Below are 21,757 nucleotides of genomic sequence, written 5' to 3'. Positions count from 1 at the left end.
AGAATGAAGACTGGCTCCACCAGATTGGAATTTATCGAATATGATTTGAGCCTATTATTGATTGGGTCAAACCTGGGTACCCCACACCAGCCCCGTGATGCCAAATTCTAAATTACTATAACAGGAAATAGCCGAGTCTTAACTGAAAGTTTGCTGGGACAAACGATCTGGAGGAGATTGGCACTCGCTCAGCCTGGAGTCTCCTGAGCTCGAAGCCGCCGGAATAGCAGGTCGGAGTGAGGACGATTTGGAACCTGAAAGCCCCAATCGGAACCCTAAGATCGATTCCTGACCTGGAAGGTCTCTCTTCCTCCGGATCTCCGAAGATGGGTGTCGGCGCGGCGCTTGATCTGTTCGGTTGCTGTCGCCGGGTGTGAGGGGCAGCGAAATGAGTCGGAGGTCGTCCGATCTCAGGCGACCGTCTCGGAGACGGTGGTTCTCCAGTGCCTGGGTGTGGCTTGTAGCCGGCGGCCTCGGGGTGCTCCTGCTCCTTGTGGTGCTAAGTCGGGAGAAGCTGCCGAGATCCACGCCGCCGTTGGCCCGCCAGGTGAGATCTTGACTTGCGATGTTTAGTCTGCATGAATTTTTTACTTGATTATCATTTCTGTCTTAGGGGGGTTTATATCTGCAATATCTTTAAAACATCTTTCTGTTTTTATTTTTTGTTAACAATAAACGGGCAAAAAGTTTTGATTCTATTTAGCTCACTGGTGAAACTTTTTGCTGAAGAGCTACTAGTTTTACCCCCTTTTCCCCTCCCCATTTTAATGTCATCCTCTAGATTTCCATTTCTGATATCTTGAAATTCCAGACGAAGCTGTTCAATGGAATCTATTTTAGTTTCATAGCTCCAAATTTGCCTCCTAATTTTTCCTTGGGATCAACCTACATCAAATGTCATTCTCATCACCTTAGACATTGGGAAAATTCAACCTGCATATAGCAGATGAAGTTTCTTCTACATGTTCTCTTACAACACAGATATGTTTTTTGCTTATTGTATTGTTTGTGTTTATTTTATGACCGACAATATTCTCTCATTTGACATCGAGACTAGTTTGTTCAAAAGTTTCCTCTCTCAGCAAAGGCTGGCCGGTTAAAGTGAAGATGGTTTCTGGATTTTGGTGTGATTCTCATGCGTCCCTTTGCCTAAAAGGAAAATTTCATGAGATTGAATTCTTTCTAAATTAGATTTTGGTAACAAATAAACAACACAGGAAAAGTTGTGCAGTATTAATACATACAAGGAGAGAATACAAGTTTTACTATATGTCGGCATTAAGTTGTAGCTCATATAGATGTAATAGAAAATAAGGTAAGATGTTATGAAAATGACAAAGGATGACCAATAAATTTTATAGTTACAAGTTGAATCAATTACAATTAAAAGTATCATCAGTGGTGGTAAACGGAGGAAAAAGAACTATACTTGGCATCTCAGGCAAGTAAGTGTATATATTCCACACACTCAAGCGCGTGTTCACTCTTTGATGGATAGTATGAATCATCTAAATTGAAAAGATTGTGTAATATTGAAAGCTTAACCACATCCTCAAGTTATGAGAACCTTTTATTGAAATCTCTGGAGGTTAAGAGAACCTTTTACTGACATCTGAACTAGCAACAACTTTATTTCTTGGCCAGCAGTTACATAGACTGGTTTCATTGTTTAGTGTTTATCATTGATGTGAATTAAGTACCTTTACTACAAAGATCATTCGTGCACTTAGATCTCTGTTGGTAAGCCTGCACACCAATATTTGAATATCATTCTGTGGAACAATCTTGCTGGCAGTTGGCGCTATGACTGTTGGCAGTATAGTGCACTAGCAGCCTACTAGTTAAAAATTACATAATTATGAAAAAGATGAAAAATCAATTTTGAGAACTGGGATATGAAGAAAAGGAGATAATGAGAATGGGGTGTTGAAAATGGTTGCGACATCCTTGTTGAAGTGCAAGGAAAGAGGAGAAAAGTGGAAGTGTGTCATGCACATCATGCGTGAAAATTGGTACCAAATATTTGTCGATTTCCTAATAAATTTAGAAGAATATTTTTTTCTCCATTTGGTTAGAATTCTGCTGTAAAGTGGTCCTTTCTTATTTCCATGGTTCGAAACAATTATATATCTGAATAAGTGGCTGTCTTATTGCATTCTTCCTCTAAATCTAATGACTTTGGGGTGAAACCACAAAATATGTTCCAAAAGCCCATCAACGTATGTTATTCTGGTTAATTGGTATTTATTTTTTCCCTAGTTTTGCTCCGATCTGTAAGAATAGAATGTTTACTGGATAGTAATTTATCTTTTACCTTTGAATCTATAATTTCTCTTGCTTTTACATGCACACCCATTCTTCCCTTGAAACATTCATTGTGTTGCAGAAACTCTACAACCCTAGTGTAATTGAAGGTCTAAACGTTACTGATGATATGCTTAGTCCATACTCCTTTACAAGGCAGATAGTAGACCAAATAACTCTTGCAAAGACTTTGGTTGTGGTGTCTAAAGATAGCAATAACCTCCAGTTTGCAGCGGAGCTTAGTTCCCAAATTCAAAAATGTCAAGCTATTCTGTCAACTGCTGCAATGATGGAAACTTCATTGATGATGAAGGAAATGGAGGAAGCAATTCGTGATATGGGTCTCCTGCTCTACCAAGCGCAGCAGCTCCATTATGACAGTGCAACCATGATTATGAAGATGAAAGGTCAGTTGTTATCTCTTGATGAGAAGATGAAATTTGAAACTGAAAAGAGCACCAAATATGGACAAATAGCTGCTGAAGAACTGCCAAAAGGCCTATATTGTTTTGGTATTAGGCTTACTATGGAATGGTTCAGGAATCGAAATCTTCAAAGAAAACTTTCAGAAGGAAGGCACACATTTGAGAAGCTTAGGGACAATAGCCTTTTCCATTTTTGTATTTTCTCTGATAACATCCTTGCTGCATCAGCTGTGGTCAACTCTACGTCCATGAACTCAAAGCATCCAGAAATGGTTGTATTCCACCTGGTTACAGACGAGGTGAATTATGCTCCGATGAAGGCCTGGTTCTCCATGAACAATTTCCAAGGTGCAACCATTGAGATCCAGAAGGTAGAGGAGTTCAGCTGGCTTAATGCCTCGTATGTCCCAGTTTTAAAGCAACTTCAAAACTCTGAAACACAGAGCTACTACTTTTCTGGAAGTGGTGATAAACGAACACCAATCAAGTTCAGGAACCCAAAGTACTTATCAATGTTAAACCACCTAAGGTTCTATATCCCAGAAGTCTATCCAGCATTACAAAAAGTGGTGTTCCTTGACGATGACGTTGTTGTTCAAAAGGATCTCTCAGAATTATTCTCAATCAATCTAAATGGAAACGTGATGGGTGCTGTTGAGACTTGCTTGGAGACATTTCACAGGTTCCATAAATATCTGAACTATTCCCACCCTTTAATACGAGCTTATTTTGATCCTGACGCGTGTGGATGGGCATTCGGAATGAATGTCCTTGACCTAAGGGAGTGGCGGGAGAAGAATGTAACTGGAATTTATCACTATTGGCAGGACAAAAATGCTGACCATTCCTTATGGAAGCTTGGTACGTTGCCTCCTGGCTTACTGGCCTTCTATGGGTTGGTGGAGAAGCTGGACCCCGAATGGCATGTGCTAGGGTTGGGATATACTCACGTCGATCCGTTGATAATAAAAAATGGTGCTGTATTGCACTATAATGGAAACATGAAACCCTGGTTGAAGATTGGAATGGAGAAGTACAAGGGTTTTTGGGAGAAGTATGTTGATTTCTCACATCCTATCTTGCAACAATGTTTCATTCATGGGTAGACATATTATGGGATGAATACAAGTGTTATTCCTGTTATCTATGAGATGGAAGAAAGCCTAGATCTGCAGCAATTGTTGAACTCGAGGAATTGTAGACAGATATAAATTGTTTCGTCGGACAAATTTTCCACAATGTCTTTGCAGCAAGTATAACTCTTTGATGTTAAGCAAGATGGATCTTATCATAGGTCAGCTGACCACGATGCGGTGTGTTTTGTACTAAAACTAGATGCTTGTTAAGCAAGTCTTTGTAGTAGACACACCATCGACCTTAATTTTTACAGAAACAAGATTAATTATTCATAGTTGAGTCGACAGGTTTTTGCTGATGCCTGTGGTGTTTGTGTCGTATTTTCCTCGAGCTGAATACTTTTGTTGTTTGTTTTTTGCATCGTTTAGAATGTACAGCTTTATTCTTGTTAGGTTCATTTCATGTATAAATGGTAAATCAATAGTCTGAAAGGAGTGTTCTATCCGAAGGTTTCCATTGTGAATAAGAACAGTGCAGATATGTTCTTGATCCGAAGGTTCATTGTCAACAACCACACGAATTGGACATCTGTAGCGGTTCCAAGTTGTTGCATGACATCGCTTCTTAATCAGAAAAAAGTCTCTTTTTTCTTTACGTCACTCAAAGTCCTAAACAGGGGCATCATCGAACTCTGCATCTAAATAAATCCAAAACTATCCCCACACGCTTCCCTTACTTGAAGAACTAGCTTGCTTGCTAAATCCTTCTTGAGTTAGATATATTTGCTTCCCAGTTAATCTTAGCAGATGCTTCTCAATATCCAGTATCAAATAGCATCATTTTGGCGGCAACAACAAGAAACTTACACTCAAAGAACACTGCTCCTCCAACTGCTTGCTTATATTAAGGTCAGTAGCATTTTACTCTCTGTCGCAACAAAATCAACAAGCGATTAGATCTTGAAACCATGAAGATTTCAAGGCAAGCGTTGTGGTTAATGATGCCAATGGCGATGATGGTTTCTTCTTTGCCAGTGGCTGAGTCTTGGAGCAAAGAGGGACATATTCTAACTTGCAGAATTGCGCAGGTAGTTCTTTAAACAAGATTAACATATTGCTAATTCGCAAATTATTAAGCTCAAGGAATTAGTGTTTATGTGTTGTAGGACCTGTTGGATCATGAAGCAGCAGAGACAGTGAAGCACCTGCTGCCACAGTATGCAAATGGAGATCTGTCTTCTCTCTGCACTTGGCCGGATCAAGTCCGGCACTGGTACAAATATCGGTGGACGAGCCCTCTCCACTTCATTGACACACCCGACGAAGCCTGCACCTTCGACTACGGAAGTAATCTCTTAATACAATCACAGTAGATCCAAAAAAATTTCTTTGAGCTGGTATTATAAATCATTGATGCAGGGGATTGCAAAGAAGATAAGTGTGTTGCTGGAGCAATCAGCAACTTCACTTCACAGCTTCTGCACTACCGCGAAGGCTCCTCCGATCGCCGTTGTAAAGATTTATATTTAGTACAAAGATTATAGTGCGTGTGTTTATGTTGGTGTTAATCATTATTGTTGATTTTGCACAGACAACTTAACTGAAGCACTGCTATTCCTCTCCCACTTCATGGGCGATATCCATCAGGTAATAGCGTTCTGTCTTCATTGAACTCCAAGTTCTTGTCATTTATATATTCTAATTAAATGGTTGATGCTGCAGCCCATGCATGTTGGATTCACCAGCGATGAAGGTGGCAACACCATCCACGTCCGCTGGTTCAGGCACAAATCAAACCTGCATCACGTAAGATCATGATGGTTTGAATCAGAGGTCAATTTAATCCTGATGGTGTGATTCTTCTATGAATTAGGTGTGGGACAGAGAAATTATCCTCACAGCTCTTGCAGACTACTACGACAAGGACTTGGCCGCTTTCCAAGAAGAGCTGCAGAATAATTTCACAAATGTGAGTTTATTTTGATGTTATTTTTTGTTGGCGAAAGAAAAAACATGTTTGCATGAGTACAGATTTCCTTCTTGCAGGGAATATGGGCTAGTGACATCTCCTCTTGGGGGGATTGTGATGATCTCCTCTCCTGCCCAACCAAGTAAAATCTCACACATGTTGCAGAATTAAAAATTCTACTCATTCATCATCTCTTCTTCTTGCATGGACAGGTATGCTAAAGAGAGCATAGACTTAGCTTGCAAATCAGGATACAACGGAGTTAGTGAAGGAGACATTTTAGCAGGTAATTTTAGCTCCACATTATTTTTTACTGTTAGCAAGAAGCAAAAAAGAAATTAATGATGCTTTTATGTGGTTTTTTTTTTATTTTAAACTTTTGGCCAGATGAATACTTCAGTTCAAGGCTGCCTATTGTGGCCAAAAGGATAGCACAAGGGGGCATCAGGTTGGCCATGGTATTGAACAGAGTATTTGGGAATCACAGGCAGGCAGTAGCGTCACCAACCTGATCAGAAGAAGTTTATGGGCCTTATGGCTTGGAAAGATAAATTCAGTTATTAATTAGTATGCAAGGAAATAAACTGATGAAAGATATTGTTAGCAAAAGTGCATTTAATTGACATTACCACTATGCGATGTTGTAATGTAAAGCAATTAAGACCATTTGTTTAATAATTACTTTTCTGGTCGTACAAAGCCGCAACGTCTGGGTGGTGTAGTCGGTTATCACGCTAGTCTCACACACTAGAGGTCCCCGGTTCGAACCCGGGCTCAGACAGCAATTTATTTTATCTAAATGAATTTTTACATTTTTTTTTTTAAATTGAAGATGGAATTTCTTGCTCAGATTTAGTGAGACTCAACCCTTCAGTTAAAAGCTTTCCTAACTTCTAACGCTAGTCTGGGTGGTGTAGTTGGTTATCACGCTAGTCTCACACACTAAAGGTCCCCGGTTCGAACCCGGGCTCAGACAGCAATTTATTTTATATAAATGAATTTTTACAGTTTTTTTTTTTAAATTGTAGATGAAATTTCTTGCTCAGATTTAGTGGGACACAACCCTTCAGTTAAATGCTTTCCTAACTTCTACCGGTAGTCTGGGTGGTGTAGTTGGTTATTACGCTAGTCTCACACACTAGAGGTCCCCGGTTCGAACCCGGGCTCAGACAACAATTTATATTATCTAAATGAATTTTTGCATTTTTTTTAAAATTTTAGATGAAATTTCTTGCTCAGATTTATTGAACCCTTCAGTTAAATTCTTTCCTAACCTCTGACGCAAGTCTGGGTGGTGTAGTTGGTTATCACGCTAGTCTCACACACTAGATGTCCCCGGTTCGAACCCGGGCTCACACAGTAATTTATTTTATCGAAATAAATTTTTTCCATTTTTTGTTTTTTTTGGAAATTGTAGATGAAATTTCTTGCTCAGATTTAGTGGGACTCAACCCTTCAGTTAAATGCAGAAACCTAGAAATAGGCAAGCACGGCAACGCAGTGAGCCTCCGGCGGCCGCTCTTTCTCAACCAAACCGCGCTTTCCGCGCTTGGATCGGCTCATGGCGGTCATCTATTCAACTCCCGGTCTTCTTCCTCCTCGTGGCCCTTTCCACCTTTTGCGGCAGTTGCATCATCTCCTTGTTCGGATCCTTCTTGTCCTCGCTCCGATTGATGCCGATCCGCCGCTGGGATTTCGTTTATGTCGACCTTAGCTTGGCAGCCTCTAAGTAACACTCGTAATGCGATTGGGGTCCGATCTGTTCTGCCGTGGCGCGGCACCAACGCTGTCGAGCTTCCGCTGCTTCCTCATCTAGGTTAGAGCCTCGCGATGCTCAAAGATGAGTGCAGAAAAAAAAAAAACAGAGAAAGTTTTTTCCCCTTTTTGAATGATTTTTGGTTCATTTTAGGTTGGCGCGTGAGAGTTGTTTGATGTTGTGGAGATGGATTCTACTACTAACTCTGAGCTAAATGATTCTAGCAACCCAATCTCTCCCAATTCGGTACTACAAGAACAAGCAGCAGTGAACTCACCAGTTAAGGGAATCCCAGATATACACGTTGAGCCACCTCTTCTCCGCCCCCTGCGGCTTCGGGCTATCGGGAAGTTGCAACATCTTTCCTTCCACTTTTTCCCTGTGGTATTGGATCCCAGCACCGCTTTGACCCAATCGGAAAATGAAGTCGATGAACTTGAGCTGGATTCACTGGATGCCTGCATGATTCTGCAACCTGTTTCGTTGTCTGAGATCGGCGATGATCTTGGATATGGAAGCAAGGGTTTTGAAGATGACTCATTTTTATCAACGCCATCGAATTCTTCGCCGCCGATTGCCAAAGCACGAGAGACACCATCTAAGTCACCAGCTAATGATACTGAGAAAAAGACGAATGAGGCTGATGGTAGCAGCACTGATACTAAATCTTCTAAGCTGGTGTCGCCCACTTTTGCCAATATTACGATTGAAAGCGCAACCTTCATCGCCTACCCCTATGTCGCCTTCCTCGCCTATGGTTTTAGCTGGAATACCAGTGTTCTTGGGGTCACCAAAGTATTCCACAATGGAGGCAGAACCAATTGCATATGCTGTGACTATAGATCAAAGTAATCATGTCAGCAAACCTTCTGAAGCATCTTTGCCCGATTCAGTGTCGAGTGTGCCTAAGGCCGAAACTTTGTCAGGAGTGTTTTCCACTCCGTCACTCCTCATTAAGAGTGATTCACTCTCTTCGCCACCCTGGCCATCGCAAAGTTGCGTTGTGCCATCCTCTCCATGCCCACCTCCTCCTCCACCATCACCAGTGGCATCATCAGGGCAACAATCATCCTTGACATCATCAAATGGATTTGCACCACCACCTCCTCCATTGGCTGCAACAAAAGCTATTCGTGCCAAGAGAAATGATGCAAGACTGAAAAGATCGACACAAATGGGAAAGTTATATAGAGCCCTCAAAGGAAAGGTGGAAGGTTCTAGTTTAGATGGCAAAGCGTTGCAAGGAAGGAAAAATCAAGTTGGGAATTCCTCAGGTGGTAATAAAGCTCAAGGGATGGCTGATGCATTGGCTGAGATGACAAAGAGGTTAGGATAGCCAAGTTGAAGCTCTTACTAATTCTAGATAACCTTAATAGTAATTTTCATCGATTAGTATATAAATAACATCATGTACGTCAGTCAAAGCTAACTGTGATATTTGCACATCTTTGCTAGATCATCTTACTTTCGGCAAATTGAAGAAGATGTTGAAAAGCATTCTGCATCTATTCTGAAGATGATATCCTCTCTCAATTCCTTTAAGACAAAGGATATGAAGGAGCTATCAAAATTTCACCAGAAAATTGAGCAAGTGCTTGAAAAACTAACCGATGAAACACAGGTAGATTTGCATCTAATCAGTCATTATAGCTTGCTGAGTGTTTCCTCAATGTCCATGAATATGTTCTCTATTTTCAGTTTTAAGATTTTGTTTTTCTATTAAAAAGAAGGTATTTAAAATTTGACATTTTCTTGACTTCTTGCCTAGTAAAATTTATTATTGTTATTATTTTGCAGAAGATTCTTAATTTCCCTTTAAAAATTGAAAAAATCAACATGAAAATTATCCAGAAATAGATATTCTGAAAACAAAAAAAAAAACAACAGACTGTTTCCACAACTCAATGCTTAAACACCAATGCCATTAGGTTTGGAACCCCAGATCTTCACTAAACCAAACTGGTTTGGTTGTGTAAATATTGTCCTTGTGTAGACTATCTATAACCAAGGGGAGAAAGTCTTCTTGTTAATTTTTCTAATTTTTCGATGGTTTCAGGTCTTGTCTAGGTTCGAAGGCTTCCCGTTAAAGAAATTGGAGAATATTCGGGTGGCAGCTTCTCTACATATGAGGTTGGAATCTATAGTTGCAGCATTGAAGGGTTGGAAGTTAGCATCTCCAATTGCCCAGCAGCTTGCGAAGGTTGAGTGCTACTTCAACAAGGTGACTTCATTAAATGACACTTTGATGTAGTTAACTAGTTATCGACAACTTTAAGAAGGTCCAATCTGATAACTATCCCACAGATCAAAGAAGAAGTTGATGTAACTGAGCGCAACAAAGATGAAGAATCCAAGAGATTAAAAAACCACAATATTATGTTTGATTTCACTGCCCTTGTAAGAATCAAGGAGGGCATGGTTGATTTATCATCAGACTGCATGGAAATGGTGCTCAAGGTTTGTTACCTCCACTCATATGGTGTATAGTGCCTAAGAATATTAGTTTTATATGCATTATTTTCCACTTGACAATTTACTTAATATAGATGCTTTTGGTACCGACCTATAGATTTTCATGATTGGAGTTAAGAATCTAGTTTTGTATCTACTGTTTCCATCCGACTGTTTGCTTAATATAGATACTCTTGGTTGGATATTATAACTTGTCATTAATTATGGCTATAAGATATTTAAATGATTGCAAAAACGAATACGCTATAATTTTTGGTTGGATATTATAACGTTTCATTAATTATGTAATTAGATCATCATAAAAAGTTCAATGATGGGATAAATTTCATCTGATCATCTTGACTTAATTGACATTTTCATCCAGATTGTGTTAATTACTTTGAGGTTTAAAGATCTAACTTTGAGGTTGCTCTTCTATGTTTTTTTTTTCTTGTGTATGTGGCAGGAGTGCAGAGAGACTCAGGAAATAGCTGGAGAAACCACATCCAAATAAAAAACAAGACTGAAAATGCTGTGGAGGGCTTTTCAGCTGGCATTTCGAGTATACAACTTTGCTGGAGGACAAGATGATCGAGCAGATAAGTTGACCAGGGAATTGGCTCGTGAGATAGAGGCTTGCTCTGAATCCTAGAGTTTCCTAGTATACATCTTTCTTTGTTCCAAAGGGAGCTTCCTCAACTTCAGTCCTCAAATTTAAGTTTCATTAGTGATGGAGCGCAGCAAGGATTAGATGCGAGTAGCTGCTTGTATCATTTACATAAAGTCAATTGATGAGAATCAAGAAAAATATCTGTAACAAATGGACTGGGGAAGACACAGTATCGCCTTTGAACCAAAAACACTAGAAGAGAATCAAGAATTTAGCTTTGAATATCGCCAGTTGAAATTAACTAGTATTATTGTGCTCAGTTATTGCTTTACTTATGCATAATGTTTCATCAAGTAGAACAGTGACCAATAGAAGTATAAAAGAAAAGCAATTCAGGAGAAAATAAGTGACTTGTGACTGTCAACTACATTGCAGGAAATACAGAAAAACAGAGAGAATACGTGGATATGAACCAATGTGCTAGTAAGATTGTAACAAACATTCTTGTGCAATCAAATTAAGAAAACAAATGTGTTGAAATTCAAAATGTATGCAAAATAACTCTCAAAACCCCTAAAAACAATCATAACAACTTCACAACAGCAAGGCTAATCTATTAGATGCCTTACACAAGAAAGCTAGCTTCAACTTGCACTTCTACATCTGTTTATGAACATCTGTTTACTCCGCTAACTATAGTACTACTCGGAGATCAAGATGGTTTGTTGGCTCATCCAGAAGTAATAAAGTTGGCTGCACAAAGAGAGCTGGCCAAGGATATAATGTCTCAAGCACATAACTCACATGTCTCAAGCACATAACAAGCATGACCATTTGTTTTAATCTATTTCATGCTTGTGCTTCACATGTTGCAAGGTACACAACAAAGATTTATTACTCCGATAGAATTCTTATAAAAGGCAATACATGATAGCAATACATGATATAAGAGCAGTACTGTATTCAAAAACAACATGTATGCAAAATTAACTCTCATATGACCCTAAAAAATATCATAACAACTTTGCAGTAGCGTAGCTTCAACTTGCTCTTATACATCTGTTTATGAACTTATACCAGTTTTGAATGAATATCACATGACAAAGAACAGCATCAGTAAAATTGTAAAAGGGCATAGTTATGTTCTGAAGTGTATGCAGTATAATAGTAGATCACTCACAGCAAAGCAGAAACAATAAGTTACATTTGCCTTATTCATCAACCTCAGCCTTAATCTCTTTCAGAAGATCTTCCTTGTACTCTTCAAAAGAACCAGGGAATTTTCTAACAGTACCGTCTTCCACAACCCATATCTCACTTTTCTCTTCATCCTCACACACTCGTGATATTAAACGTGAGTCGTGACTCACCAAAATAACACCACCAGTGAACTCCTGAAGTGCATCTGCCAGTGCATCAATACTTTGCATGTCAAGGTGATTTGTCGGCTCATCCAACAAAAGAATATGAGGCTTAGACATGGATATAGAAGTAAACACGACGCGAGCCTTCTGGCCTCCAGATAATTTGGCGATGGGTGTAAGGTGGTTGTGGCTGGGCAGGCCAAATTTCCCAAGTTTAGCACGCACAGCCTCTTGCTTGCTGAATCCTTCTTGATCTGGATGAAGGCGGAGAAGGTACTGAACTGGGTTCTCTTCCATAATCAGGAGATCAACAAAATGCTGGGAATATCTCCCAATCCGGAGCTTTTGACTCCGACGAACTTCTCCTTCAGTGGGCACCAAGTCCCCTGCGAGTAAATTCAGCAGAGTGGATTTGCCAGCACCATTAGGTCCTACAATGGCAACCCTTGTCCCCATATCAATTCCCACATCAACATTGGAGAGCCTAAAATCCTCCCTGTTTGGATAGCAGAAGCTGACCTCGATGAGCTGCAGAAGTGGCGGTGTCAGCTCAGTGGGCTCCGGGAAGTGGAATACAACACTGTAATCCCTCCACCGTTGGGGCGCCTCAGGTGGTGGTGCATCATCATCTACCACCTTCCCCTTTGACTTGCTCTTAGCTGCCTTGGCGGCGACATACTTAACCCGATCATCAACCTTGTCTTGCTTAGCCTTGTTGCTAGTCTTCTTAGCAGCCTTCATCTGCTTCTCATAAATTTCAAACTTCTTGTTTGTTTCTTTTCTCTTTTGCTCATAGCCACTCTCAAAATCATCAAAGTTCCCACGGTAAACATGGAGTTTCAGCTCGTGAAGATGAATGACCTCATTGCAAACGGTGTTAAGGAAGTCTCTGTCATGGGACACCACCACCAGCGTCTTCTTCCAGCGGCAAAGATACTCCTCTAACCATAGCACTGCTCGGAGATCAAGATGGTTTGTAGGCTCATCCAGAAGTAACAAAGTTGGCTGCACAAAGAGAGCTCTGGCCAAGGATATCCTCATCCTCCATCCTCCGCTGAATGACTTGGTCGAACGACGCTGCATCTCCTTGGTGAACCCCAACCCAGCTAAGATCTTAGATGCCTGGGCCTCTGCAGCATCGGAACCCAAAAGCTGCAACTTTTCATATATTTCTGCAAGCTTCTCTCCACTATCATCGTCGTCTTCATCGTCTCCTCCTTCAGGTTTCTCGGAGAGAGCAGCAGCCTCCTTGCGAAGGCTCACCAGCTCCTCGTTAGCAGACACAACAGCCTCAAGAGCAGTTCTTTCATCCCCGACTACTTCCTGCTCGACCAGAAGCACATCAATGTTGCGTGGGACGGGAATCTTCCTCCAAGCAAGGAGCTTTAACAGAGTAGATTTCCCCTTCCCGTTTGGACCAATAAGACCGTACCTTTTCCCATGGGATATCTTGACGGAGGCGTTCTTCAGGAGCTCCTTCCCCCGAGCAGAAACAGAGAAATTCTCGATGGTGATATCCCTCACGTTAGCATCGGCAGCACCCTCTTGAGCGTCAGGATCAAGGGCGGCTGCGCGGGATCCAATAACCACCGTGAAGACATCGTGGTCATCCCTCAGGGCCTCCTGCCGTGCCTGCTCGGCAGCGTGCGCATTTAAGCTGTCCTTCTTCTCCCTCTTCTTGAGCTCCTTGTCGGAGATGGTGGCGGCCGACAACTCGGTAACAGCGTTTCGAGATTTAGGTTTTGCGTCTTCCTCCGCGATCTCCTCTTCCTCATCGTCAGAAGGCGGTAGATCGATGTCATCCGTATAGGAAGAGGATTTGGCTTTGGGCTTAGGCTTCTTCGAGGCGCCAGAAGATGAGGGTTTGGGCTTGTCCATGGAAGCAAGCATAGCCGACACGGAGATCTTCTCCTTTTTGGGTACAGCAGAGGCGATGGAGGCGGATTCCTTGGATTTTCCGCCCTTGGAAGAGGAGATGTCGGCGGAGGTTTTCCTCACCATGATGGCGGTGCGGAAGCAGCAGAAAGAGAAGGATGCGCCGACGAAGCCCGAACGACGATTACGGAAGAAACCTAACCGGAAGAAAGCTGTATTTATAGAACTCCCGAACCGGTCGGTTCGGAACAGATTTGGAACAGATCGATAGAGAAATAGACCGGAATTTGGGCGTTGCTAATTTCTCGCGGCAGCGGTCTCCGACGGCCGACGGAGACTGTTCTCTGACTGCTCGCTATGGATCGGTGGACGGCGGCTGTCAGCGGCGGCGACGGAAGAGCAGAGTCAGCGACGGCAGAGCAGCGGGGACGAGTGCTCTAGCGAGGAAGCAGGGGCATCGTCGATCGGCAAAGGGCTGAACAAAAGTTTATTTATGTTCACTTTATATATATATATATATATATATAATTAATTAATTAAATAAATAAATTTAACAGTTCGATAAAATAAATAATAAATAAATAAATTTGAAGACGTATATAATCACTTCGTTAATGTTTATTCGTGAATAAAATTGATGAATGATCTCCATGGACAATATTAGTGAATAATTTTTATTAATCATATTAATAAATTTTTTATCAATATATTAAATAAATAATAAAATAAAATAATAAATAAATTTGAATTATCAAACTCGATAACTAATCAACAAACTAAAAATTTTAAATAATCAAATAAACTTAAATTAAGAACTCGATAGCATCTAGATAAATCAAACTAAAACCAAACACAAATTAAGTTTGAATTAAGATAAACAAACTTAAGTTTATAAAAATAAATCAAGTTAAACTTGAATAATTATATCAAAAGTTTGATTCATTTTAATCTCAATCCGATTTGATTCGATTATTTTATCAAACAAACTTAAACATTCTACCGCTCTCTGCTAATTTACATCCTAGATAAAATAAGGAATCACTGAATTAAAAAGGCTTTTAATAATTAATTAATCTAATCAATTTCTAATTTAAAATAGATTGTTTAATTAAAATTTTTATACAGATGTAATTATTATATATATTAAAATTTTAAAATTATAAAAAATATATTTATTTATTATATATATTATACATTTATTATTAATATTATTATATTTTATAAAAAAAATTAATAAATTATTAAATTGATTTAGTCTTTCTTTATCAATTTCATCCTAGTATCAAATACTAACTTAAATTTTTAATAGGATGTGTATGATTGTAAGATTTGATTTTGACAATATGATTCTGATCCCAAATAAATCCCGTGTTAGATCACGATTCTATAAACTCTATGGATATTTTATTCTTGTGCAACCGAATTATGTGAACCGTTAGATCTGGCTGCCTTTTCCATCTATAAAAACTAACTTGTGTTCCTTAAATTCAAGATTTCTACTAATTTTAGAGGCAGAACTATGTTACAACACTTCTAGCGTTGAAGCCTCAAACCCTAAATAATTTTATAAATTTTTAAATTTCAGTTACAACCGGATTTGACTATTTTTATTTCAACAAAATGTAGTTCTAAGGAACAAAATTTTCCAAATCTAACTTGCAGATATTTGGATTTTTTAGTTTAATACGAGTTTGCGACTCTAAAAAATATTTTGAATCTTAAATCAATATGGTACAAGTCGATTTGTAACTTAATTTGCGACTATCATTCCCATCGATCAAAGGAACTATGTGCAACGTACTTGATCCTGTCCGAAAGTCGAAGAGACGAAAAGTTGAGGATGTGGCGCTCACGCTGATCTCCTGTGAATTCCGCGCGGACCTGCAACACATACTACGTTAGTGCTGAGTCAGGGAAGGGATCTCCGACGTTGGTCCTCCGACGCTCAAGTCAATCACCGGCAATGAGAATGAAGCAGAACAACAAGAACTGTAGCACAAACAGTGAATATCGCATGTATTGTGTACCTCCATCGATACTTGGACCCCCCTTTATATAGAGCTTCGGTAGTGCGCGTGTACACTTCTCGAAGCATTCCCTGAAAAAGACTTGTCAGTAAAGTGTCTCTGACATAGTACCTTAACGGGCCGAGCATATCTCTAAAGTGATAGTGGAAGTTTCCGCTGTACGATCTTCTGGCAGCCCATGCCCAGTGTCGGTGGCACTAACTCCCAAAAGGATATCATTGGATATCATCAGAAGTGTACTGCTAGGCTAAGCGGGTTGGTCGCTCGGTCGGAATTCCGCCGCCCTGGTGCCTCGTCTGGTCGGCCAAAACCTAGCTGGTCCTCCGTGTGTGTCTGCTCGACCGAAGGTCCACCGTATTATTGCTGAAGCCCGTTATCGAGCCGAGCAGGGTAGTCGCTCGACCGAAGTCTGTTGTCATGTTGAGCGAAATAATCGCTTGGCCAAAGTTGAAATCTATACCTCAAGGCACATTGTCTCCCTTGAGCGTCGGTTATTTAATTGCTCCCCGTGTCAAAGGCGACGTCAGGTCGAAGTCTTCTCCCTGGTCGGGACATATTTCGTCCGACCGACCGATGTCATATATGTGTTGACCACCTTGACTTTGACTTTCACCATAGCAGTGGGATGGGGTCCTTCATCGTTACCGATCAGTACTCATCTTCTTCGATTTACTAAAACATGGAGCAAACTGAAATACACACTTTAAATGAATTCTCAATCATGTCATCAATTACACTAATCAGTTCTTAGAACATCATCTACATCTTTTTTAGGCTTCATATTTGTAGCTGAACAATGCTCAGGCAGTCAATTCAGTCCTGAATTTTCTTGTGAGATCCTCTCATGCTCTAAAGATTCAGGCTTTTCTCCACTTGCTGTGGCTTTTTCGCTATCGAAAAATGGAATTGAGATTTACACATCAGGAGAAAGTTTGATGAAAATGTAGAATTACCATTGCTGAAATGCAAACTTACTTCACTGAGTAAATGATCAAGCCAATAGCCACCAAACTGAACGCAACAAAGTACAACCAATCCACCTGAAAATTAGTATCAATCAACACACTGTAATTATCGAAGGAAAACACAACACAAATTTAGTTAAATGATCCAGGAAGAAACAGAAATGCTACTTTATCATGGTAAAAGAAGATGCGAATGGCGACAGCCCACATATCGGATGTGAGAAGAGATAGATTGAACAAGGTTGCTCCACTCATCTGCATAAAGAGTTTCAGTTCTCCTCAATGCACAAACTGTCAATGCCTTAACATCACTATGTTTTTAGGACAATGTTCATTTCAGGGCCGTCTCAAGATTCCATGAGGCCCTAGGTCAAAAAAAAAATTAAAATTTTTAATATATTTTTAATTTTCTTTAACATTTTTCATTTAGATTTGGGATTGAAAATAATAATTTAAAAAAAATATTTTTAAAATTAGTTATTAAAAAGAATTAAATATTATTGTTTAAAAAAACTAATTTTTGATATGAAATTTAGTTTTCACACGGGTATTTTGATAATAATTTTATTTTTTATTAATAAAATTATTAAATTATTTAATCTTTTTAGTTAGAATGTCAAATAGATTTTATTAATTTTAATTTTAAAAAAATATTTTTGTTAATGCATTTTACTTTATATTTTATGATAAAAAAATCTCTAATTCATATTATTATCGAGAAATAAAAAGAAAGAGCAAGGAAGAAATATTATCGGCAAAGGAAGAGAAGGACCTTCTCTCCAAGTATCATCCGTGAGAAAGGAGAAACATACAAAATTGCTGATGAAAAAAAGAAAAGGGCACAATACACTTATGAGAGAACTATTAGGATTTTTAAGAAATATTGAGGAAAAAAGAATTCATTAGGTTTTATAAAAATAGTATTACTAATTGCAAAAAAAAAAGGGAATCGGAGTAATAATAATAATAATAAAAAAGAAATATGTCAATTTAAAAATGAATTATATTTAAGGCAGAATAAAATCTCATATAAAATTATGGTAGACAATTAAAGAGGAAATAAAGATAACTACAAGATATAAATAGTGATCCGGCGGTTAGAACAGGGGACCCCCACTTTGAGGGGTCAATGCCACGCTGGAGTCAAAAGGCCAAGTGGCCGACCGGAGAGGCAGGGGCCAACCTCCCGACCGGCCCATGCAGACCGACCGGTGAATAGCCAAGGCAATAGGTGCCCCCACTGAAGTCGTAGTTCCGACGCTCAATGGAACAGTAGCAGGGAGCCGAGCGGAATCCCTAAGAGAAGGTGACATACTGCTAACAAGCCCTGCATAGTACCCTACCGAAAATATCCCCAGCAGATCGATGCATACGGCAGGCCGGCGAGAGGGGAATTCCGTCCGGCTGGCGCATAAAGCGAGGGTCGTCCGGACGAACGTACCGGCCTGTGGGGTAGGGAAAGGCAAGGACATCTTCTGACAGCTGTCAAGTCCTATGGCTAGGTCATACTCTACGTCTGACAGCTAGGTGTTCTATTGTCCCATCGAAGACGTGCTTGGACTGTAGCAGTATGGCGTCAGGTAAGTTTTCTGACAAACACATACCGAGGTATGGGCTGCAGACACGTAGGCGCCTCGGTGGATGTGCAGGAGCTCTTTCACCGCTCTATATAAAGAGAGCCTCATACTTCGCCGAGGGTACGCGTTCAAGACCTTTGGAGCTACTTTTTCCACCACCTGCTTACCTGACTTGAGCGTCGGAGGGTCGCCGCCGGGAACCCCTTCCCGGCCCGACTTCTGTGCAGGTCCGCCGGAGCATCGTGCCACCAGTCGAAGATCCACGTCAGCAGTCGGAGAGCGCCCCGTGCCCAGCGTCCATTGATTCAGCATTCGGACAGGATCAATTTGGCGCCGTCTGTGGGAACGCTCCTGCATCCGAACGGAAACAATGGACGAGGCTGGACGACAACACACGGTGACGCTTTCGACGGAGGAACTCGACGCCCTGATCGAGATAAGGGCCGCCAAGCTTGTGGAGCAAAAACAGAAAGCCACAGCCGAGCGGCCGGAGCAGCAAACAACGTCAGCGTCTGGTGGTCGAGCGGAAGCACCGCCGGCCACCGTTGCATTTCATCGAGCCCTATTCCGCACCCCTGAAGCCGCAGCAGCTCATAGAGATCATGGATCTTCTTCGGACGAAATGCCTAGACGAGATGACAGAAAAGGGAAAGCCCCCCGAGCGGACGCATCGCCCGAGAGGATTAATTGCCAATTTTCAGAGGCTATTCTACGAGATCCTCTGCCGAAGCACTACGTGCCTCCGACGATCGGCGAGTATAATGGGACAACTGACCCAGATGATCATCTGGGTAAGTTTGATAACACAGCTACGCTCCATTAATACACAGATGGATTAAAATGCCGAGTTTTTCTTACCACTCTCGCGGGATCGGCTCAACGGTGGTTTCGGAGGCTGCCGAACGGATCCATCACAAGCTTCAAGGATTTCCGGACGGCCTTCCTCCACCACTTCGCAAGCAGTCGGCGCTATCAAAAAACCAGTGTTAGTCTGTTTGCCATCAAACAGGAGCCGAGAGAGCCGCTGAGAGCTTATATCCAGCGGTTTAATCAGGTAGCCATGGATATTCCAACGGCCACCTCAGAGACAATGATGAACGCATTTACACAAGGCCTCGTGGACGGGGACTTCTTCCGCTCGCTCGTTCGGAAGCCGCCTCGAGACTATGACCATATGCTACACCGAGCCAACGAGTACATCAACGTGGAGGAGGCCCAAGAGGCTCGAAGAAAGGAAGCTCCGACTGATCGGGCTCCACCTGCCGAGCGGAAGCCTCCCACCGCGCATCAACCGCCAAGAGGACCGAGGGCCGAAGCAATCCGCTCCCCTCATGTGAGGTCCCACGTGCAAGAGGTAGCTGTCGCCCGACCCAAACCAAAGAAGAAATGGACCCCGATGTTCTGCTCCTTCCACCGGACGGATATCCACAACACAAGGGATTGTCGAAGTCTTCCCTTCGTGGCTCATCCCGCACCCCGGAATGGCGGCCGACGGTCTCCCTCAGTCGACAGGCGACAGAGAACTAATGAAGCCGATCGGACAAGAGCTTATAGGCGACAGCAACAAACTCCCGATCGACATCGTTCTCCAAGGCAGGACAATCGCCGAACGTCAAGAGAACGGTCCCGACCGTCCTCTCGGGAAGAAGAAAATAGAAGCAATACTTCCCGAGGCGAGATCAACATCATAGCTGGTGGGCCGACCGGAGGAGACTCCAACCGAGCCAGAAAGGCGAGCGTCCGGCAGCTCCAGATCCATGCAATCGGCTGTAGCCGAGAACGAGCGGAGGGACCCGAAATCAGTTTCGGGCCCGGGGACTTGGAAGGAGTTGAAGTACCCCACGACGACGCTCTGCTCATCAAAGCGGTAATAGCCAACTACACTATTCACCGCGTATTTATTGACACAGGAAGCTCGGTCAACATTATATTTAAGAAGGCGTTCGATCAACTACAAATTGACCGAGCCGAGCTGCTGCCCATGACAACCCCACTCTACGGGTTCACGGGCAACGAAGTCCTGCCGGTCGGGCAAATCCGGCTAGCCATCTCACTGGGAGAAGAGCCGCTCAGGAGGACAAGGACAGCGAACTTCGTGGTGGTGGACTCTCCCTCATCCTACAACGTCATTTTGGGACGACCGGCGCTCAGCGAGTTCCGGGCAGCCGTCTCAACCGAAGACAAAGTAGGAGAGGTACGGGGAGACCAAGCGCACTCGGCGATGCTACATTGAAATGGTCCGAGCAGAAGCAAGTTCCGCTCGGAAATCGCCACGGATCGAGGTGAATGCTATAACTGAAAAGTCTCCCTCTTTAGTTTACGAAGAAAAGGAGGAAGTACAGATACACCCCACCCGATCGGAGGCTACAACATTCATCGCGTCCGATCTGGAGGTGAAGCAGAAAGAGGAGCTGATCCAATGCCTCAGAAGAAACCATGATGTCTTCGTCTGGTCGACACATGAGCTGTCCAGAATTTCACCAAGTATTGCGCAGCATGAGCTCCACGTCCGATCGGACGCTCGGCCAGTCAAGCAGAAAAAAAGAGATTTTAGCACCGAGCAGAATGCCATCATCCGAGCAGAGGTGGAGAAACTCTTGGAAGCCGGCCATATACGCAAGGTTCAATTCCCGAGCTGGCTGGCGAATGTGGTGCTAGTTTCTAAGCCCGGCAACAAGTGGAGAGTGTGTGTCGATTTTCGAGATCTCAACAAAGCTTGCCCGAAAGACTTTTATCCCCTGCCCCGAATAGATCAGCTGGTGGACTCTACGGCCGGATGCGAATTAATATGTATGCTCGATGCTTACCAAGGCTATCATCAAGTGCCGCTCGCCCGTGCAGACCAAGAAAAAGTCAGCTTCGTGACGGCCGACGGCACATATTGCTATAATGTGATGCCGTTCGGATTGAAGAATGCGGGAGCCACCTATCAGCGCTTGATGAATAAAGTATTCAGAGAACAGATCGGGCGAAATCTGGAAGTGTATGTGGACGACATTCTCATCAAGACCGTCCGAGCGGCCGATCTCTTCAAAGACATGGAGGAAACCTTCTGAACGCTGCGCAAATATGGAGTCAAGCTAAATCCCCAGAAGTGCCTGTTCGGAGCAAAAGGAGGGTGTTTTCTGGGATACATAGTGACCGAGCGGGGTGATCCGGTGGTAAGGACGGGGGACCCTCATGGGCGGAGGGTCAAAGACACGTGGAGGTCAACCCCAAGTTCGCGCCGAACGAAGGATGCCGGGCCGAACAGAAGGATGTCGGGCCGAATGGAAGGATGCCCTGCTGAACGGAAGCATGCCGGGCTGAACGGAAGGATGCAGGGCCGAACGGAAGGACGCAGAGCCGAACGGAAGGA

At 42.2% G+C, this 21,757-nt stretch overlaps 4 protein-coding genes, 4 non-coding genes and 1 pseudogene across 10 annotated transcripts; 7 read left to right on the top strand and 2 right to left on the bottom strand.

Annotated features, from left to right (window-relative positions):
• The first annotated feature begins 127 nt into the window (after positions 1-127).
• Positions 128-4,145, top strand: LOC122053103 (probable galacturonosyltransferase 10). Of its 2 annotated transcripts, none has more exons than XM_042614984.1 (2): positions 128-547; positions 2,531-4,145. In XM_042614984.1, the coding sequence occupies exons 1-2, from the start codon at positions 389-391 to the stop codon at positions 3,833-3,835; spliced, it is 1,464 nt and encodes a 487-aa protein (XP_042470918.1). In that variant the 5' UTR covers positions 128-388; the 3' UTR covers positions 3,836-4,145. The 2 variants fall into 2 exon arrangements, with proteins under 2 accessions (XP_042470918.1, XP_042470917.1); XM_042614983.1 differs by having other exon boundaries at positions 131-547; positions 2,387-4,145.
• A 596-nt stretch (positions 4,146-4,741) lies between these two features.
• LOC122053104 (endonuclease 1-like) lies at positions 4,742-6,452 on the top strand. 2 transcript variants are annotated; one of them, XM_042614986.1, is made up of 9 exons: positions 4,742-4,893; positions 4,972-5,152; positions 5,225-5,314; positions 5,397-5,452; positions 5,528-5,611; positions 5,679-5,774; positions 5,852-5,916; positions 5,987-6,060; positions 6,162-6,452. In XM_042614986.1, the coding sequence occupies exons 1-9, from the start codon at positions 4,774-4,776 to the stop codon at positions 6,284-6,286; spliced, it is 891 nt and encodes a 296-aa protein (XP_042470920.1). In that variant the 5' UTR covers positions 4,742-4,773; the 3' UTR covers positions 6,287-6,452. The 2 variants fall into 2 exon arrangements, with proteins under 2 accessions (XP_042470920.1, XP_042470919.1); XM_042614985.1 differs by having other exon boundaries at positions 5,225-5,317.
• Positions 6,453-6,481: 29 nt separating this feature from the next.
• On the top strand, positions 6,482-6,555 carry TRNAV-CAC. Its single transcript has one exon. It is a non-coding gene; the product is annotated as a tRNA-Val (tRNA).
• A 121-nt stretch (positions 6,556-6,676) lies between these two features.
• On the top strand, positions 6,677-6,750 carry TRNAV-CAC. Its single transcript has one exon. It is a non-coding gene; the product is annotated as a tRNA-Val (tRNA).
• A 122-nt stretch (positions 6,751-6,872) lies between these two features.
• TRNAV-CAC lies at positions 6,873-6,946 on the top strand. Its single transcript has one exon. It is a non-coding gene; the product is annotated as a tRNA-Val (tRNA).
• Positions 6,947-7,059: 113 nt separating this feature from the next.
• On the top strand, positions 7,060-7,133 carry TRNAV-CAC. Its single transcript has one exon. It is a non-coding gene; the product is annotated as a tRNA-Val (tRNA).
• Positions 7,134-7,238: 105 nt separating this feature from the next.
• LOC122053102 (uncharacterized protein At4g04980-like) lies at positions 7,239-10,910 on the top strand. Its single transcript, XM_042614982.1, has 6 exons — positions 7,239-7,590; positions 7,684-8,856; positions 8,986-9,151; positions 9,587-9,751; positions 9,835-9,987; positions 10,448-10,910. Exons 2-6 carry the CDS (start codon positions 8,030-8,032, stop codon positions 10,493-10,495), a joined length of 1,359 nt encoding a protein of 452 aa, XP_042470916.1. The 5' UTR covers positions 7,239-7,590; positions 7,684-8,029; the 3' UTR covers positions 10,496-10,910.
• Positions 10,911-11,568: 658 nt separating this feature from the next.
• On the bottom strand, positions 11,569-14,272 carry LOC122053101 (ABC transporter F family member 4-like). The gene has a single exon (XM_042614981.1). The coding sequence runs from the start codon at positions 13,954-13,956 to the stop codon at positions 11,803-11,805; it is 2,154 nt and encodes a 717-aa protein (XP_042470915.1). The 5' UTR covers positions 13,957-14,272; the 3' UTR covers positions 11,569-11,802.
• A 2,263-nt stretch (positions 14,273-16,535) lies between these two features.
• LOC122054201 overlaps positions 16,536-21,757 on the bottom strand; it is a 29,465-nt pseudogene continuing 24,243 nt past the window's right edge.

Source organism: Zingiber officinale, chromosome 3A, assembly GCF_018446385.1.
Source record: "Zingiber officinale cultivar Zhangliang chromosome 3A, Zo_v1.1, whole genome shotgun sequence".
NCBI lineage: Eukaryota > Viridiplantae > Streptophyta > Magnoliopsida > Zingiberales > Zingiberaceae > Zingiber > Zingiber officinale.
The sequence above is the reverse complement of the archived record's forward strand: the minus strand, read 5'-3'. Positions and strand labels throughout refer to the sequence as shown.